The sequence below is a fragment of the Anopheles funestus genome, chromosome 2RL (assembly GCF_943734845.2).
Source record: "Anopheles funestus chromosome 2RL, idAnoFuneDA-416_04, whole genome shotgun sequence".
Classification (NCBI taxonomy): domain Eukaryota; kingdom Metazoa; phylum Arthropoda; class Insecta; order Diptera; family Culicidae; genus Anopheles; species Anopheles funestus.
The window spans coordinates 83,880,196-83,899,879 of NC_064598.1; the positions used below are offsets into that span (position 1 = coordinate 83,880,196).

General features: G+C 40.3%; 2 protein-coding genes across 19 annotated transcripts in view; one reads left to right on the top strand and one right to left on the bottom strand.

Annotated features, from left to right (window-relative positions):
* The window catches only part of LOC125764479 (maltase 2-like), a 56,139-nt gene that overhangs the window by 34,937 nt on the left and 1,518 nt on the right, over positions 1–19,684 (top strand). The window contains exons 2-5 of one of the 2 annotated variants that reach the window (XM_049428787.1): positions 15,463–16,294; positions 16,416–16,703; positions 16,905–17,791; positions 17,881–17,958. In XM_049428787.1, coding sequence (XP_049284744.1) covers positions 15,752–16,294; positions 16,416–16,703; positions 16,905–17,791; positions 17,881–17,958 — 1,796 coding nt within the window. In that variant the 5' untranslated portion in view covers positions 15,463–15,751. Of the gene's footprint in view, positions 1–15,188; positions 16,295–16,415; positions 16,704–16,904; positions 17,792–17,880; positions 17,959–19,684 lie in introns of those variants that run through there. The other variant, XM_049428788.1, reaches the window with a different exon arrangement.
* LOC125764490 (UV excision repair protein RAD23 homolog B-like) overlaps positions 1–19,684 on the bottom strand; it is a 219,379-nt gene that overhangs the window by 18,649 nt on the left and 181,046 nt on the right. For 16 of the 17 annotated variants that reach the window (XM_049428817.1, XM_049428816.1, XM_049428806.1 and 13 more), the window contains one exon: positions 4,155–4,514. The exons of the other annotated variant lie outside the window; for it this stretch is intronic. In XM_049428817.1, coding sequence (XP_049284774.1) covers positions 4,155–4,514 — 360 coding nt within the window. The remainder of the gene's footprint in view (positions 1–4,154; positions 4,515–19,684) is intronic. 17 annotated transcript variants of the gene reach the window in all.

Below are 19,684 nucleotides of genomic sequence, written 5' to 3' on the forward strand. Positions count from 1 at the left end.
TCAGTAAATTAATTTTACTTTTTCTTATACATGATTTGAAAACCCGCTTTTCACTGAAAAGGATTAATTACCAATCCCTTTTCAATATTCGCGTAATCCTTTAGCAAAATTGGAACATTTTAGATTTCAAACAGTACAATGCAGTACAAAAAATGGATATTTACAACGATGGAAGTATTCAATCACCTCGAACTTTTCCCTTAATAAACCCATTCACGGAAATTACAGTCAACCAATGCATCCACCAGACAGGAGCATTTTTTTTTGTATCGAACCAAATGTTCAAAGCTCGTTTTACCAATGGTAGTGAGTAATGCACAAAAAGAGAAAGAGGGAAAGAGAGAGAGAGAGAAAGAGAGAGAGAGAGAGAGAGAGAGAGAGAGAGAGAGGTAGAGTAGCATTAACCACGGTTTTCAATTTACAAACCACCAAGGTACTGCCTGCTTTGCTCTACGCATATTTGATGTGAATGCATGTTTTTCCTTTGGAAAAACCACACGGCATGTTAGCGGTGTGGGAGAAAAGCTAAACCAAATCTGCTGCTGTTGACGATCCGAACCATTATATCGGATACCGGAATTGTAAGCTAATCCGTCCTGTACCGGTACATGATGTGTTCTGGTTTCTGGGGTTTAGCAGTGTTATCATGCTGTTAGTGCAAACTTTTGTGCGTGATGAGCTTTCCCTACCATGTGAGGGTAGGTTTTTGCTTTGAAAATTGAAAAGTTTTTAGTATTATGCCATAGAAAAATAGGTACAATATAATGTCGTAATTCGGAGAAGTTATCATATCCGTTAACCAATCTTGTTTTTTTTTGGGATAAAATGTTGTCCAAATGGTGCGATTCGTATCGTTGTGGGTTCTACTCTACTGCGAATAATTCCAATTGTTTAACAGAAATGTGTACGAGATAGTGAGTGAAATATTTAAACCCTTTGTTAGAAAGTTATTCATTCAAAACTATCAAATAACAACACGGGAAACTAATTTCAATTAGCTTCAACGTTGAATGAATGGACGTTTTGTGGCTTAACAACAAAACACCCACCGTAAATGAAGTTAAGGTTAAAGTTCGTTAGCACCGGTTTTGTAGTTTGGTTTTTCGTATGTGGCTATCATACTACGTAGTTTATCCGGCAGGTAGCTGAAATTGTGTTAGTACGCTCGTACGATGCTTTACAGACTTCTCAAACTTTCAATTGCTTGTAAATTAGTTTAACGCTCTACCGTATGTCTTGAAGCCTTCGTATTTGATGTGTTAGTTATTCAATTGTTGAATAAATTGCTTAATTAACATCCCTCATAAAGGAGAAACTCCGTACAAAACTATGGATGGAATTCTAGTTCTCGTTTTGTATTTTATGTTTGGTGACTCTAGCAGGGCATGCGTATGTTCCATTTTTTTCTTTCATAATGTTTGGAAAATAGCCTTTCAAAATATCTATATACAATGGTAAAATAATTCCCTTAACATGTACAGAACAAACTTAAACGAAGTAAAAATTAGGTAAATTTTAAATGGTAGTAATAATATTTTATCATTTTTCTACAACTTCCACTTTTATCTCTTATTTTTTTATTAAAAAAAAACTTAGTATCTTATAGTTATGTTATGCACTGTATAACTAACTTTATTTCTCCGGTTGAAACTAATCTGTCACCTAACAATATTGCTTTAACCGTTTTGTAACGAGAGATCGTCTAGAGATTTACCTTTCGTGCTATCACCGGAAACATCAAACATTCAATGCATGCTCAATATTACGGCTGCAGAAAATTTAATAAAATGAATTCCCATTCTCTTGCAAAATTGTGCACTTTCCGTTCGGCGTTGTCCTTGGTTTGCGATTATTTATTGAGATTGCTTTGACAAAGCCCTGTGCTTCTTAGCCAGGAGGACTTGATAGTCGTAACCAGCAAAACATGCAAAAGGTTAAGCTGCTTCGGAATCCATCCAGAATCCCTGCAGCGGTATTCTCATTAATCCACCCAATGCCAAAGGAAACCATGCCCGCCCCACAAAACCCCGAACCTAACCGGCTTAATGAGAAATTGCTTTGTTGCACAAACAGCGTAACCGAGAACTGGTGGAAACATTTCACTTGATTACATCCTCTTTCATTAGTACGCGAATACCTTCCGGGGGGATACTACCCCCAAGAAGTCTTCGCCGTACGAGTAAGTGAAGGTAGACGATGGTACGCTTAGGATTAGCATTGTGGTGGTTGTCTGGTTTTGACTTTTGCTTCGCCACGTACAATACACTTAATGTACGGTACCTTTCACCTGTGCTGTGATGTCTGTCTAACCTTTACGGGTTAAGATTCTGCAGCATGCAGTGGTGTGTGTGGTCTATGTTTGCGGTAAACGGATGCTAGGTATTCTCTAGCAGCTCTGGAGGTGAAGTTGCATTAGATGCAACGTTTCTCCATATATCGATCGGTCCCCGATTAGCTGCATTGTGTGCGTATGCTTCCCCTGGCTCCCGGGGTGGGAAGATACGTTCCGTTTGAAACTGCTCAAGTACTAACGTTCTCGTGCTTCAAATCGTTCAAGAAGCATGTCCATTGGCGTTATTACAAGAAGGCGTATACAGCCATTTGGGAGAGGTGAAAGAGTGTGCCTAATTGAAATGAATATCACTTTACAGCAGCTCGTGCCTTGTGTAACCGTATGTTCGAGACAATGGTGGAGATGCTTTTTCTGCTTTTATGCACTTGGATAAACAGAGTAATAGACACAGAAAGAGAGAGAGAGAGATAGCGAAGGAGGATGGCATTCATTAGCCATGGAGGTTACGTGCATAAGCTGCAAACGCATTACGCTCGTAGTAGTAGGTAAAGAGAGAAATGGGCTTAATTGAGTGGTGTTGATTTTGCAACAGTTGCGCTTTATGATTGTGACGCACCAGGATGCCAAGGAGTTGGACTAATTTCTTCAAACATTGGAAGGCGTTCGTGTTTTGAGGTAAGACGCTTAACGAATCGTGTAGGATGTTTGAACGACTGCTTTTACGGCATAATATTTGTGCTTTGCAATGGCACATACAGGGTGTTCGGACTTAATAAGACAGTTGTTGTTTTTGGTTGTTGCTTGCCAAAGTAAAACAAGCGATATCTCATTAGATAAGCAATAGGGAACAATGTGTAAACGGGGAGAAACCTGTCGAATCAATTGATCAACTGAGAAGTAAAGATGATTCGCACCAGACAACAGAAAACCTTGAAAAAAGATGCGGAATGAGATGGAAAACTGTATTTTGGGGAGAAGCCGACGATCGGATAGCGGCCCGTTTTTGTTGATTCTGCAGGAAAAATGCGCTGCAGAATCGGGAAATCGGGCGCTACATAAAGCTTCTGGATTTCAAAAGTAGATAACAATGGTAAGCCGTACGGGTGGCAAAATGATACCTTGTCCTACGGATGCCAAATGACTTCACCGCATCGAATGGGTGGCCTCTTAACCCCTCCGGGAAAATGTTTTGTTTGGGGCGAAGATGAACGATATACGAATAGATCGCTCAGCTACACCAAAGAAGAATTAGTTTTAATAATCAGGTCCGTTTTTGCGGCTCTTCCTAGGGAGATGGTGGCCAGGGTTTGTTTTAGGTTTTTGAGTCAGATTTAGGACGCAATCGATGCTGATAATGGCTATTTTGAATAACTCGTGTAATCAGCATTATAAGCTACAATTCTTATAACTTTTTTTTCTCAATTGATGAAATTTAATAAAAATAATTATTTTCATCTTCCTTAGGGAATTGTCAAATTTAGCCTTCAAACCCTGTAATACAGGAAACATTCATACAAAGTTTTAGGACTTTTGGTGCAATTTTATAGTTCTCTGTTTAAGAATAATTACTATAAAAGTAAAAAAAAAACTACAGCTTTATGTAATTACCTAATATGTAAAAGCGTTAATCTATCGATGATATACTATTAGCGCTAACAACATACAAAACACCGTCATGGGGTTGTAGCTTTGTTTAAATAATTCAAGTTCAACATACGTACTGATATAATATATACGGTTATCAATATTAATATACTCAACTGTAATAAACAGGCACAACAATTACGTAGTAAGTAACAACAAACAATTTCACACAAGCATACAAAACTTCAAATAGAGCAACAAGTAACCAAGCACTTACTTGCTATCTGTCCGTTCCGTGAGTGACAATCCGCACGCACTGGCTGATGGCAATGATGGTGATGGTGGTGGTGATGAAAGTGATGATGATACGGATAGCAGCTGCCAGACGATTGTTGCTGCTGTGTCGATGATGATTGTTGCTGCTGCTGCTGCTGTTGCTGGGTGGCACTAATGCCACTGGCCGATGTGATACTGGCCGTCGGAACCGGTCCAGTAGTTCCGCACGCTCCGTAGCTAGTTGTAGGGCCTGGGCCTGGACACGTGGCCGGATCGCAGCAGGGCAACTGTTCACGCCCCGGGCCAGCACCGGCAAGCGTTATATCATCTTTGGTAAACTTATTCTCCGGCGAACTTGCGACTGATGGTTTTGCGAAGTTTTGCCCAAATTGCATGCGGATGGAATTTTGAAATTTTTGCAGAGAAGTATCGAAAATACACGAGAATGGAAAAAAGAGAAAAAGAGGAAAACAAGAAAAATAGAAAACAATCGTACACGATAAGATGCGGAACTGAAGTGGGGTGGGTGTGCAGTTTGAGTTCAATGCATCATGTGTGTGGGTGTGTTTGTTTTCGGGGGAACTTTTTAAAATGTATAAAAATTTTAAGTAGAAACATTATACTTGATTGAAGTAAATTGTTTGATTTAAAAATATTGTCAGATTGAAAAATAATCAATTTGAATAAAAAAATTATTGGTGCAGTTTTAATATTAAACATCAATTTGAAAAAAAGAATAGTTTCAAAATTTGTAAACACTTTTATTTTTAAATTAATTTAATTTTGTTTTCCTCATATTGCTTCAAGTCGATGACATTGCACTTTCGCAAGATGAAATGATAAAATATGCATCGTTCGTGGTTTGCTGCGTTCAGTTTTTCATTCAATTGATCTTACCTTCTTTATTGCTTACTCTTACATTCACATGCTAAAATGTAATATTTATAGCTCTGAAAGATGTTAATAGATGCTTGTATTTCAATTCAAAAGTCTACTTTAAGAAATAATGTTTATCTTTTTTTTCTTCCAAATATAGCATACGAATTTCTATTTCTATTAGATAACAAACGAATGTCGCATACGATTATTTGATATAATTTTTCCAGCATGTTTTTTTGCAATAATTAAATGTCAATATCGAACTACTAGCAAGCAGATAACTATAATAAGCAATATTTTTAAATTCTAGCATATTTTTCAAACTACCTGAAGCAATATTTTGAACGCTATCGATTCACTACGCATTTGTTTAATTATTAAAAGTGCTCCAAACGTGGCCGACCAGGCGCCTCCATTATGTTGTGATTTATCCTTAAAACCTTAAAACCATCCGTGATTGTGGTGATGTTAGCATTAGTTTTGGAATGTATTTGATGTGTATTGTATCTAGAAATTAGGCATATGAACAAAGTTAGACACAATTACCATAATCCTTCCTTTACGCTGATTAAATGATCCAAACAACGCGCCCTACTTTCGGTTACCGTGTCGTGGATCGGGGTCATCGAGGAACGCATTTTATTGTGACAAACCGGGATCGGCCTTATTTTTCCATTTGCGATGCAAATGCAACACATTGCGGTCGAACCGAAGCTGGGCTTTGTTTTAATTAGTAGCTGTAAACGATCGTTCCCATACCGGTGGCGGTGCCGGAACTCGAACCGTTTCATTATCCGATTGTATCGTGTCTGTGGATTTTCATGTGGATGGTGTGTCACGTGTCTAATTGTTTGATGCAACCATTATACAATTACGCACGATTATGTGTGAAAACTGTGTCCGACAGCTGTCAGGAATGCGTTCAACAATTTGCTTCCGACAGCTCCTGGCATTAGTGGTGATGTGTTGTTTAAATGGTGAATTAAGCAGAACTGTTGAACTGCCGGAGGGCATTTCAGTGCACTATACTATTGTAATATAGAGCACAACAATCATGAGGTGAGTGAAGTTCATAGAAGTTATCAGTATCATGTTTTCCCCATTTAATATTTAGCCCAAAGGGGATAAATTTCAGTTTTATTTAATTATGTCAATGACGTACATTTATGATAGCTTTACGATTCAACAAAATTGAATATAACCAAGTGTACAAAGAGCCAAAATTGGGTTTTATGGTTGACGTTCGTAAACATTTATGAACTCATTTCGAGCACACCGGGACAGCTGCAACAACATAGGATAACTACCAGCAAGGACATCCTTATAAATCATGTAATCGGGTAAAGTAGCAACATCACAGCCATCTTCACCGAGAGATAAGCACCTAGTGTGTAGTGTCTTCTCCATTTCGACGCAATGGGTTCATTTTCTTTGTGAAAAATAAAGTCATATTTTTATGACAGCTCCAATCGAGCGTAAGCAGTAACCATGTCCAATGTGGCATCCGGTAACTCAATGAACTACTACTACTACTTGCCAGGGTGCAAAGTCAATTACTGCTCGAGGTGAAAATGTAACATTTCCTTTTTTGAACTCGTTTACCAAGGGTTGGATTGGAACGAACGAAGCTTAACTGAACTGTACCGGCGAGGCATTGAATTTCCTCACAAATGATGGTCTGCTTCCGTACGGACGTTGGGTAAAGATTGGAAGAGCCTAGAGAGAGCTGACCATTATTATGAAATGTTAGTTTTAGATATCCCACATACGGTTGCTGACTTCTTATGTTGCTGCCTTTCTGTCCAGACGTCGATAGTGTTGAGCTTTCGAGGCAACTTTTTCAATCTTGCGAATGACGACAATGTATAGTTTGTGGGATGGAATTATTGGATGAAAACAAATGTTGTTTGCGGAAATGTTGAAATAGTCTCACTCGAGAGTTATGGATGCGTCTACGACCCATTAAGCAATGGGTGCTTTTAATTGATTGGAATACGAGTGTATTTGATATGGCTGTTGTGCGAGTTTGTACGGTGCATTGCGCTGGCTTCCATTAATAAGCACAGCAGACAAAGCAAATCGTACAACGCATAGATAACAGTCAATCGAGAAGATTACAACTAACGTATCTATGTCAAGCAGTTACTCTCTTTATGGGAAGCTTATGCTTACTCCAAAGTTTATTGAAGCATATCGGAAATAAAATTTATGTAAGTATTAAAGTAATTTATTGAAGATAGATCAATTTAAAGACTTTCTTCGGTGCTTCGTCTAGGAACCTTCATTTATTTACCTTCAGGAACATCTTGTTGTACTAATGATTGACTATTGAGCTACATAAAAACCCAGGTAGGTGAACATAAATAACGCCATTTAACCTAATGCGGATACTTAGCTCAGCAAGAAGATGTTCTAGCAAGTTGTTTTCTTTATATTCTCTTCATTACACACCACTGGCATTAAGAGGACTGTATTAAATCACAATTAAATTTATCACCCCAGTAAACATGATGTAATGAAGTAATTTTTTTTTATTAATTCCTTCAGCTAACGCAAACAAATGGCCTGTCTAGCAGTAAAATGTAGCTTAATATTTCATGAGTAATTAAAATCCACGTTCTTCAATACACAGTTATGGTTCGGTGCACCACTCAAACGATGGAGCGTTTTCATTCGAACAACAAGCTCACCTTATCACTCCAAAAAAAGGGGATTTACTGATGAGAAAGGTGCTGATAATTCGTTCCACTTAACCCTCTGCTGATTCAGCAGCAAAGCACGCACGCACACAGTCGTACAACAAAACCTGAGACATTTTTCCGACATGTTTCACGCGCCATTTCGGTACGAGTGCAAAGAAATATGGTATAATTTATAGCGCCCCGGTGTAAGGATCTGTGTAAAAAGGTTTGTAAAATTTGGTGCTCAACGTCAGCAGTCGTTCGACCTTAAGCCGTCGCCTAACGTACCTCACTCATACATCGCCGGCTTCCAGTTCCTGCTGGGTACGTGATGGATTTAAGTGTGGCAAAGTTATTACGGGTACCATTAATATTTGATGCTCACGAATCTGAAACTCGCGAATGAAGGGAGTGGTAGAATGAAGGGGGTGGGAGATCGCTTGGGGATCGAATGGGAAGGCTCTTCTGCTAAAGAGCCATGCAACCCATTAATGGAAGTTACGGTTGTTTGCATTTGGATTGCGGAGGCTTACCAGCCCGCGAAGGTACCCGGGGAATGTGCAACGGTTCGCGAATATTTGATGCTGTGCAAATTGAACCACGGTGATTGAACTTGGGCGGCACGAAACAAAACAGCGAAAGCAACGGAACGCCACCTAGACTAAGGGAAAAGCTTCCCATGATTGGGAAGCATTTTTCCACTCGGCCGGAAACGACCGGGTCTCAGAAGTTTTTTGGTTCGACTGTGCAAGCAGCAACATGCGTTGGTTTGGTGGTATCAGATAAAAGAACGCAAAACAACAACACAGCATCCGATTGGGAAAGTTTCGTCGGTAGGTGGAAAAATTGTTGCCTTCGAAAACCGTGTGAAAACAACTCTTAAACAGGTACTGAGTTACGAAGAAAACAAAGTGTTGGTTTGCAGGCCAAGTATAAAAAGGGGTTTGAAATTATGCGCGCCGTACGGTTCGTAGCATCCGTCAACACGAATTTTGTTTCCGTGCTCAAAACGACGGCAAGGATTTTGATATGATTTTAATATTGAAGCAAAAATGTTGGTTTAAAAATAGAAAGCTCTTTTTTCCCTCTTTTTAAAACAAAGAAAACCCTAAAGATTTTTTAAAGAAAACACATGTAATTGTGCAACCTGAATCTTTGAATCTATTGGGAGTCGACTCACGGTTTGAATCTTTACTAAAAATCAATATGAATGATATTATAAGATAGATTAAGCACAAAACCGTAAAATACTATTCTAAAATATATTTGTTTGGTTTTGATGTTTTACATCATCAATTTGGCTGAATCGCTCTTAATTAAAAAATTTACATTAAATTCATTCGAAAAAATACTTGCGTTTGCATATACAATACAGTTGCGTGTCGTTCCGGTGCCATCAGTCGTAAATAAATTAATTTTATGCTGGTAAAAACTTTTTCTTACTCTTCAACTTTGAGTAAGTTTTTGTCCATCTGGTTGCAACTATTCTCAACTCTGTCTCAACTTCAACTTTTCAACCCTGGAGAAATGAGAACAAAATAAACTTAGCACCAGCGCGAGCTAGTAAATTCCATCAACTGTCAGTGTATTCAATCGCTAGTTGGGGGGGAAAAAAACCTCATTTTTCCTTCACTTTTTGCGGTAAATAAATGTCATTTTCCAGCTGCACCCGTTCCAGTCCATCAAAAGCTTTACTGCATGGTGCAGGGTAGCATCATGCGCTTTTGTTTTCAAAGTGCACAGGGAAAAGCTATGAAGTGAATGCACCACGGTTGCATCGTGAAGAGCAAACCGCTTACCCACTGCTGGGGCACTGCTTGAGCAGTGCTGTGCTAACGAAAATGCGTTATAAGCATGCTTAAGTGGTTGCATATTGCAGCGTGCATCCTTGGTCTCTATTGCTTTGTTTTTTGTTTTTTTTTTTTGCATGAGCAACGTATTGACGGTGATGGTTAGAAAAAGTCGTTAGTTTTCTTTCAGCATACCACGCTGAAGCTTTTCCATTTCTGGGTGATACTTTCCGGTGGGGTAGAATGGATAAGAGTGCTGGCAGAGAGGTATGGTGAAGAAAAATAAGAAAACTGCAATGAACCAAGACGATATGATTTGCTTTTAATTTAATGCATTGGTACGAAGATGCATAGTGGTTGTTATAACGGATTGGTTGTAGAAGCAGCCGAAGCTTTTCTAGTGCTTTTGCAGCGCTAGTGGTGTTACTTTGAATAGGTCATAGCATGTTGCGTGTAAGACTAATGTTGCGCATGCAACGATAGATTAGAATAGTTTGATTGTTTGAAATTGTAACTTATAACAAAATAAACAGAAAATTTTGGAAACTTCTTTCCCACGACACCAACGATAATGGTTAGTATGCAATATGCATATGGCATAAATGCGTATGGTTGCGGTGAGCCGCTACAGTAGTATAATCATGCATCAAAAGGGTCGTACGAATGGATCAGGAAACAAAAATGTTAGGCGTGAAATGCACTTGCATCACAATTAGCTGCTTTCAATTAAATTTAGGGCAAGATACGATAAACTTCACTTGCATTTTAAACCATAACTTGGTATGTTGTCAGGTCATTCGGGTTAGCAATCGAGTTGAGCGGAGGTCCACATTTAAATGCTTGTTCCTTGATGCTTGAAACAACTCAAGAAGAGACTAGTCAGAGAGACAAGGTCCACCATTAAGAACTAGTCCAAGGAATCCAGGAACAAGCCTAACGTCCGGTCACGTTAATCTTCTGTTTCTAAGACTGCCAATAGACAGTATACGACCCACCGGCAGGAACTAATTCTAGTTAATCCAGAATAAAGCCTAATGTTCGGTCTATATTGGCCTAAAGACAAATGGAATCCAGCGCAAGGGTTTCCGGAGTTAACCGATCTTCGCGCGGTCAACTCCACGGCGGAGCAGCAACAAATACTCTGTGAGTTTCTTTTCAATAGAAAGCTTTTTAACTCGTCCTTTTGTTCATTAACTTGAATAAATAATGGAGACTATCAGTAGTTTAAACTTTTTATCTTATGGAAATATTATAAAATGCCCCAAATTTAAGTCTTACTGTTCAAACACTATTCAATCCTCGGGAATGAGAAATTGGTTTCTTCGTTTAAAAAAAAATCCCAGCACTATGCATGCGTGACAGACATACATATAAGCTATGCTCAAAATTCGTCTCCTTTCCAAGTAATATAATCAAAATCCAATCAATGCTGAATGTGACAAAAAGAAAAACAAGAAAACGACCAAACCAAACCTTCCAAAGATGCTGGTAGCTTGGTCTGAAATGGGAAATTTTCTTCGTACTGTTGGAAGAATGCTTCAAACCAAAAATTAGAACAAAATTCTCATCACGTAGCTGCCAGAAAACCTCGGTACGGTTGTCCAGCCATGTTCTGCTAGGTGACGGAGGATTACACCGTTTTGAATGAATTGGATACATTTGAGAAATCTCACACTACAAACATTCTTACACATTCGTTGGTAAAGCACACGTCCATTCAACATGCACTTGAATTCCTAGATTTTGTTGACACACACACAAACGGTTCGCATTTCTCGGAACCGATATGGAGTTTCGTTCGAAAATAGTATAAAAGACCCATCACCAGCCAATGGTGGAGAGACGAACCAAATCCTGCCAGACAGATAAATGATTGTTGTGCTGGGTGACGAATAACTGGTTTAGTTCGCGATTTTGATACAACGGCGTATCAATTTTTCCATTTTTCTCCCGCTGTGCTTTACAGTTTTGGCAATCGTTTCGCTTCAAAGCGGTTCTCATATTACGCCATCAAGCCGGCAAAACTGATGGCCGTGCGTTTCTTCATTATTGTGCCCATTTAGCAAACGTTGCGATGGCGATGAAATTGGTTTGCCGAACTAAAAAAAAAACCGTTTGGACACTTGGTCCGGCGCTTGGTTTTTAGGCCATTTTATCCGCATTATGAAGGATGGGTGCTGTAAATACGATACCGATACAGTGTATCACGATGACAGAGTACGATCTTGATGATAATGGTCAAACATTGGCAATACGAGGACTCGATACTAGAGACGTGAAGCACCATGAAACCAGGTTTTTTTGCTCGAGTGTTTTTTTTCCGCATGCACCAAGAAGAAAAGCGAACCAAAAAAGAGAAAAAATCAAGTTCAAGTTGGCTAACAACTTCTGCTTCTCGGCACCGTTAGCACCGTGTCAGCATGGTCAGTTCGCTAGTCGTAAAATATACTAATAAATTCGTTTACGATATGATACTAATAACGAGCGGTCTTCTCCTGAGGCAGTGCTTTTGATTGGACCGCCCGCGTCTGAAGTAGGTGCAGATTCAGGCCGGCAGACAAGACAGGTTGAAGTAGTGTTGTGAGTATCTTCACAGCAGTTGCGTAGAAGATTGGGTTGGGAAAGTTTTGCTGGGAATACAGTGCAAACGTTATGGCTTAGGCAAGAAATGTTGCCGATAAGGATAGTTAAATGTTTCTTTTGATTACTTGTAAATTGTGCGCGTCTTGTACGCAAGTGTTTGGATTGTTATGTGAAAAGATTAGATCGTTTATAATCTTCCACTCGCTTTATTGAGCATTTATTTCCTCAAGTGGTAGCATCATTACAAACTATTAATTTAGAAACTAATTTTCAAACAAATTTTCCAGTGAAGCTTTTTTGCAAGCTTTTAATTGCTTGAAGCACAGCATAAAACCGGCACCACCTCGGTTAGCGATAAATATAATAATCTCGTTTATGCTACTTTGGATAACTTTATGACTGTCTGCAATACAAAGCGGGAGATAAAAAGAAAGAGAACAAAAAAAAACACGATCCATTTAAATCCATGTTGCCGTTCGGACAGCGCCGCTGCGGACAAAAAAGCTGCAAACGTAAAAGTTTTTTAATTCCCTCTTGCCAAATCCAGAAGATAAACGAAACGGCCCTCGCCCCTCCATCGTCTATATCACGATCGTCCATAAAACGATTTTACGTAGCGAAAACCATGTAAAGGGACAGCTTTTTGGTTGTTGATTTTTTGTTTTTTCTTTTTGCAAGCGACCAATTTTATGCCCCATCGTATTATACGGGCTTCTTTTGACCGTGCATCTCCCGACCTCGGGAGTAAAAATCCTAAATAAGTCGCATTCAGCCACCGCAAAGGAATCAAACTTCAATTACACACTACCTTGCTGGCTTTGAACTTAGTTTGTGGCTTTCTTTGTCGTGCGTGTAAGAGGTGTCCTGCCTTCGGTGGTAGGACACCTGGTCGTACGTAGCCTAGTGCCCCAAAATACTGAGTGAACCGTGGGCTTTATCCACCAAAAATGGACGATAATTTCTTCAGTGAAATATTCCATAAATTTGCATTATATTCGATGATGCTTTTGGTATTGGGTAGAGGTGGGTAGAACAAAACATAAAAAAAACATCATGCGGTTGTTCGCATGACAGAGGAGCACATGGAATACGCCTTCCGGCACAAAAAAACACCTACCTGTAGACCACCGAAAGCTTAAATCTTGGTTTCGGAGTTTTTTTCCCCCGAAAAATAAGAAGTACCCACGTAGGAACGGTTGCACGGTTGGACGTGTAAAGTTTTGAATCTTCGTTAGAAAAGCCTCAGTGGTGCAAAGTTAGTCGTTAGTGACGCTTCGGTGTTGTTTTGTGTGGGTCTGTGTGGTGAAAACATTGTGTGGATTGATGAGTTTCTAAAATAACGCCAGACGGATTATGCGTATGATCGGTATACGCTCAAACGCTAGTCACTGTTGTTGAAGGCAAATTTATGCTGAAGCAATAATCGTTGACTTGGTTAAGAGCCGGATGTAGTAGAAAGTTTTGCTATACGAATCCTTCTGCAGCTTTGTTAAAGCACTTGTGAATCTAGTTCTGCATCAGAAGTTGATGTTGTGGGCAAAAAGTTCCAGCCAAAAATGGGTGTCCCAAAAGTTCATAGCCGATTTCCATTGGAGGAGACCAAAACCATTTCAGCAAAGGGTGCTCGGTGAGGAATGTGAAGCGAACATTCCTTTAAATCCGGCCATCCGACGGGTAAAGGATCCCCGTCACGGTTGGTTGCTGTTTGCTGGAACGAACGTTCCTTCCAGTCACTTCACTTGTGCAAAAGCAACGGATGCGTGACGGAAGTGAACTACGGGGATGATGTCAGTAGGAAACGAAAATGAATCGTTCCGGATTGGGAGTTGAAGTATGTGTGTATCTTGGAACAGATATTTTTTTTGTTATGGTGCGACGTATTTGAGATGCTGAACACATGTCGTTTGTAATGTTCGTGGAATCATACATTATTCTTAACCATAAATCACCAAATTGTAGTTATCGGCATTGTACGCTTGGTCGCACATAAAGACGAACAGGAGACGTATACAAAAGTATTTCTTCGGATTTTGAATTGTTTTCTTAAAATATATTCATCTGATCATATAATATTTGAAATATCTCCCAATGTTATTAAGGTTCGTATAAGAGTTGTGTACACTAAGTAAGAGTGAGTGATTGAGTTTAATCTTGCAAAGGAGTTTACGGTTTCAACTCATCATAAGGATCTTTTAGGAATCTTTTACTTACTCTTTTACTTTTTTATTCACTCACTCTCTGTGCCGACTAATTGCGTTTTTGATTCACTCTCTCTCTCTCTCTGTGCCGACTAATGAGTAACAATTTAAATCTAAAAGGATTGACAGATCAAAAACCCAGAAAGAGTACCTAAACACTTACTCACTCTTATTGCGTGAGTTGATTCATTTGTCGGCAGAGAGAGTGAGTGAGTAAATACCTCAAGGAGTGAGTCAGGCAGCCGGCAGAGGGAGTGAGTGAGTAAAAGCGCCAAGGAGTAATTAAAAGATTAGTTTAGAGTAATATTTTTATGACTCTCAAAAGAGTGAGTAAAAGTTTCAAATCCTTATAGCAATTCTTTCATTCTGTTTCAACTCTCTGAAAATACTGACTATATTTATCTCTATTTCATATACACGTATAGCCATTTAAATATTTTGTTTTATTGTACATTTTTTTGTAAAAAATTTCTGCCTTCATAAATCCATCGTAGAGATATTGGACTAAAGTATTCAATTCTTTAGGTACAGTGAATTCATTTATACGAGAAGACAGATCTAGATGAGATTTAATACTTAAAAGTCGGTGTGATAGATAGTACACCAAAGCAGTACACCATGGGATTGACTCAAACAAACCAAGTTATTTTTGTTTTAAGCTATGCTAGTGAAAGTGTAGTAGTAATATTTTATATTTTAGTATAAAATTATTAAATATTACCAATTTATTGACAATTTTTTTTATTATAGAGGTTTTGAGTTAATTAACAATACTGTATTAGAAACGTTAGGCTAATAGTTTCTAATTCTGGTAATTATACTTCGAAAAACAGAAGAAAAGTTCCAATAATGAAATATTTCATCAAAGTTTTCATTCGCACAATGCAACACATTTCTCGAACCAGTGAAGAAGAGAGCTCTTGACTCTTGATTAATGTCTTGACGCGATTCGCTGCCCGTTCTGCAAACAAAAACATACTATTGATAGCATTCTGTATTTGTTTCTGATTCACGCGTTAAAGTGTTAGTATTGCATTTCATCTCGTTTCGTCGTAAGCGTGAATTAAACCCGGCCCCAAAGTATCAACAATCGATCGTTGATCGTTTGGCAAGCGCAACGAAAACACACTCAAGTTTACACTGTCTTATTTCTATTTTATTGTCTCCCTTTTCTCTAGGTGAACGAACAGATTGCAGTATCCCGCGCGAGTGCATCACGACCGGGTGGCTTATTGGTGGCAATCACACAGCCGCGTGTGATTAAATTTATTCAAAACCCCCCGCCGGAACCATACGGGTCACCATCAGCCGTATCATCGATCGTTAGCCTTTACCGTTTGTGGGTGCAAAAAGCGAACGAACAGCGAAAAGAAACAGCGTGTTGGATTGTGGGTTGATAGTTGATTCACGATTTGCATAAATCTTCCCGTGGCTACGTGACATTTCGGCACCGACCGTGCGTGGTCGATGATGGTGGTGAACCAGCAACGGACCAATTGTGGTATAAAATGGCGCTGGCTTTACTTTGTCCTGGCGGTTGCAATAAGTCATACCAGCGGTACGGAAACATCGAACGACGAATGGTGGCAAAGGACGGTTTTCTATCAAATTTATCCACGCTCGTTTATGGACTCGAACGGCGATGGGGTGGGTGATTTGCGCGGCATTTCTAGCCGATTGGTACATCTCAAGGATGCTGGCATTGGTGCGACCTGGCTATCGCCCATCTTCCTATCGCCGATGGTAGATTTCGGGTACGACATTACGGACTATACCGCCATCCAGCCGGAGTATGGTACGATGGAAGATTTCGCTGCATTGCTTGCGGAAGCGGAACGACTCGGTATCAAGATCATCCTTGATTTTGTGCCCAACCATACGAGCGACCAGTGCGAATGGTTCCAACGGTCGGTGGCACGTGAAGCACCGTACACCGACTACTATGTGTGGCACGATGGTCGTGTGGATCCCTCCAGCAGTAATGGAACCCGATTGCCACCAAATAACTGGGTAAGGTTAACCACCAGTATGTCAGATGGTTATAAATGGAGTTTTTGCGAAAACAAAAAAGTTTACAACGGTGTCCGGTGTTTTGCTTTTTTTCCCACCCCCCCCCCCCCCCACAACACAGCAATCCGTTTTCTACGGTTCCGCCTGGACGCTTCATCCGGTGCGTGGTCAGTACTATTTGCATCAATTTACCGCCCAGCAACCGGATCTGAACTTTCGCAATCCGGCCGTGGCGGAGGAGATGCGCGAAGTGTTGCGGTTCTGGTTGCGCAAAGGGGTGGCCGGCTTTCGCATCGATGCGGTAAATCATCTGTTCGAGGTGGAAGGTTTTCCGGACGAGCCGGAAACGGGCACCGACCGGGATCCACTTTCGTACGGCTTTACGCAACACATCTATACGAAGGATTTGGTACGAAAAAGGGGATACCCTCAGGAAGGTTGAGGTTGAACTAGATAAGGCTACAACTTAACGTTTCTAGTCACGATTTTGGGGAACTTAATTTAACCGTGCCCGTGGTGTAACCCTTCCATAAATTTGATGTTGTATTAATATCCAATTATACATTCGTAATAGGAATTGCGTGCTAAATTAATGTGTTTTTCATTCTAGCCTGAAGACTACGATATGGTGTACCAGTGGCGAAAACTATTGGACGATTGGACACGCGACTATGGAGGAGATAGTCGTATCATAATGACGGAAGCGTACGCAAACATTACCTTCACCATGAAATATTACCGTTCGGGTGAGGAAAATCAACCCCGGCAAGGTTCACATATGCCCTTTAACTTTCTGCTCATCACCGATCTTAACCGAGACTCAACCGCACAAGATTTTGTGTTCACGATCAATAAATGGCTTACGTATATGCCACGGACCGGGGCCACAGCTAACTGGGTGTTGGGTAATCACGATCAGCGCAGAGTCGGCACTAGGTATGGGGCAGAACGGATTGATGCGATCCATACACTGCTCCTAACGCTTCCGGGTATTGCCGTCACGTACTATGGGGAAGAAATCGGTATGCTAGACAATCCGGATGCGATCAGTAGCAATGGTACGGGTGACTCCGTCACCGGTGGTGATGCATTTATTGTGTTTTCACGCGATCCCGAAAGAACTCCATTCCAGTGGGATGATACAGCGAATGCGGGCTTCTCCACCGGTCCAACCACGTGGCTACCGGTACATCCTAACTATCGTCAGCTAAATCTGGCGGCGGAAAAACGTTCCGAACGGAGCCATTACAAAACTTACCAAGCGTTGGTACGGTTGCGAACGCACGCAACCTTCCGGAAGGGTTCGATTCAGCTTGTCCCGTACTCGGACAGCGTTATCGTGTACGTGCGTGAGTTACAGGATGCTGACACGTTTGTGGTGGTGATCAACCTGTCGGATGGTGCCGATCGAATGGTCGATTTGGCTTCTGTATTTCCAAGACTTTCGCCCGAACTAACAGTCGCTTCGAGTGGTTCCGAATCCAACTATCGCACAGGGTAAGTGTACTTGGCGTAGTTGCACGAGGAAGAATTTAATATTTTAGCACATTCTGAATGTTTAATTCGATTTCTTTCATTGCCACCAGAGATATCGTGCAGTCGGACAGGCTGATCGTAGGCAGATATGAAGGACTAGTCTTACAAGGTGTGCCACTGACGTCGAGGTAAATTATGTACATAAACTTCACGAGAAAAGAGTTTGTTCACTTAGAACCGGGGTAGCAAATAGAAAACAATCATCCCAAAAGCAACGCACTTTTATGTTATTTTTGTTACATATTACGTTCACATGCGAGTACACATTAAACGGGTTGTCGAATTTTGTTAATTAAGTTTTGCAATTAGATTTAAAAAAATCACAACCCAATTAAATTTCTACCGAACAGCGAGCAAAAGTTTTATGGAAATTGTTTTTAGTAAAAACATAAAACATACACACGCCTGAAGGCTGGCTGTTGGTGTGAGGCTAGCAGTATCTGTGGAACATTTTGCTAAACAAAACACCAACAACACTGTCGAATTAGAAAAGTTTTTCATTCATGGTTTTGTGTGTTTTTGTTTTCTCAAGTGTATAAGCGACTGGAAAATGATGGGAAAACATTGAGGTTTAAAATTATTAAACCATCGTACTGTTGACATTTCGCATGGTTTGGGATTGCGTATGGGGAACTTTGAATTGTTACAAACATGTAACAAGTTCCATTAGGAAATTGTTGGGAAAATTGTTTCCAACAAGCAGAGATTAACCATCCAGTGCAATTGAGTGTACAGTCTTGTACAAGAATTATTACACATTTTAAGTTCTGGCACCGCTTAGCTGATACTAATAGAGAAATATAGAAAAATCTATCCCATGTGACTAATGCACGCATAACTCTCATTTCACTAATCGAATCTTTTGCTTCATTAATCTCACTCAAGAAAATTAATGATGAAATTAATTGAACCGCTCCATTCTGCAGCTGTTGCTAGAAGGCGCGTCCACGTTCTGGCCACATTTTCTCTCTTTTTTCTCTTTTTTCTCCAAACTTGCGTGCTAAGACGCGGCACAAAGGAAACTTATCCACCGGTCCCTTTACACACTGTTGGCGATGGAAAAATATAAAGCTTGACATTTTCATTACCCACTTTCCACTTGATGCGCGTGGATCTTCTTACTGGCACGTGTGCCCTCTTACCCTTGAGCGGTACATTTTTTAAGGGGCTCGGTCTGTTGGTAAAAAGATTTGTCCCGGTTGTTCTTTTCGCTACGGTTGAGTGGAAAAAAAATTAAGGAACATGCTGGCAGTGTATCCGCTGCTGTACCATTTCCAATTTGCCTACTGGGTAGTTGTAGCGAAGAGCAATTTTCCTTGGGCCCTCGAACCGTGCAAGAAGACACCGGACGATGTCTCGGGATAATATTCTGGGGTTATCCACCTGAGATGTTACTTTAAGGATGGGCAGTTGTCGTTTGTGAGAGGAAGAATAGGATAGTAAAAGGGTGTGCTTTAATTAAAAAAATGAAGCTCAGTTTACTGTTTATGCAAATGGTTTGCTCTAGGAGTTGAAGGAGGATTTCTAGCGGGTAATGTGCTCTGTTCAGTACACCTACCCCATCCTGTAGCCCTTATCATCTATCATTTCATCAGGGACATTCTTTACACATCCACCGAATGGCCATTTCAGGACGTTTCACGCTTTTGTCGCACGGTCTCGAGTTGATGATGGAAAAAGAAAACTTCTATCCTTTCAGCACGTTGCTTCTCCACCACAGCCGTTGCTCACACAGTTCCTGACCTCCACGCTACAACACGCCGCTAACTAATCATTTTGTTTTCCACATTTCCACGCCAAGTGTGGGCTTTAATTTTTCTTTCAACTTTCAACTTCTCATCCACTCCTATTCCA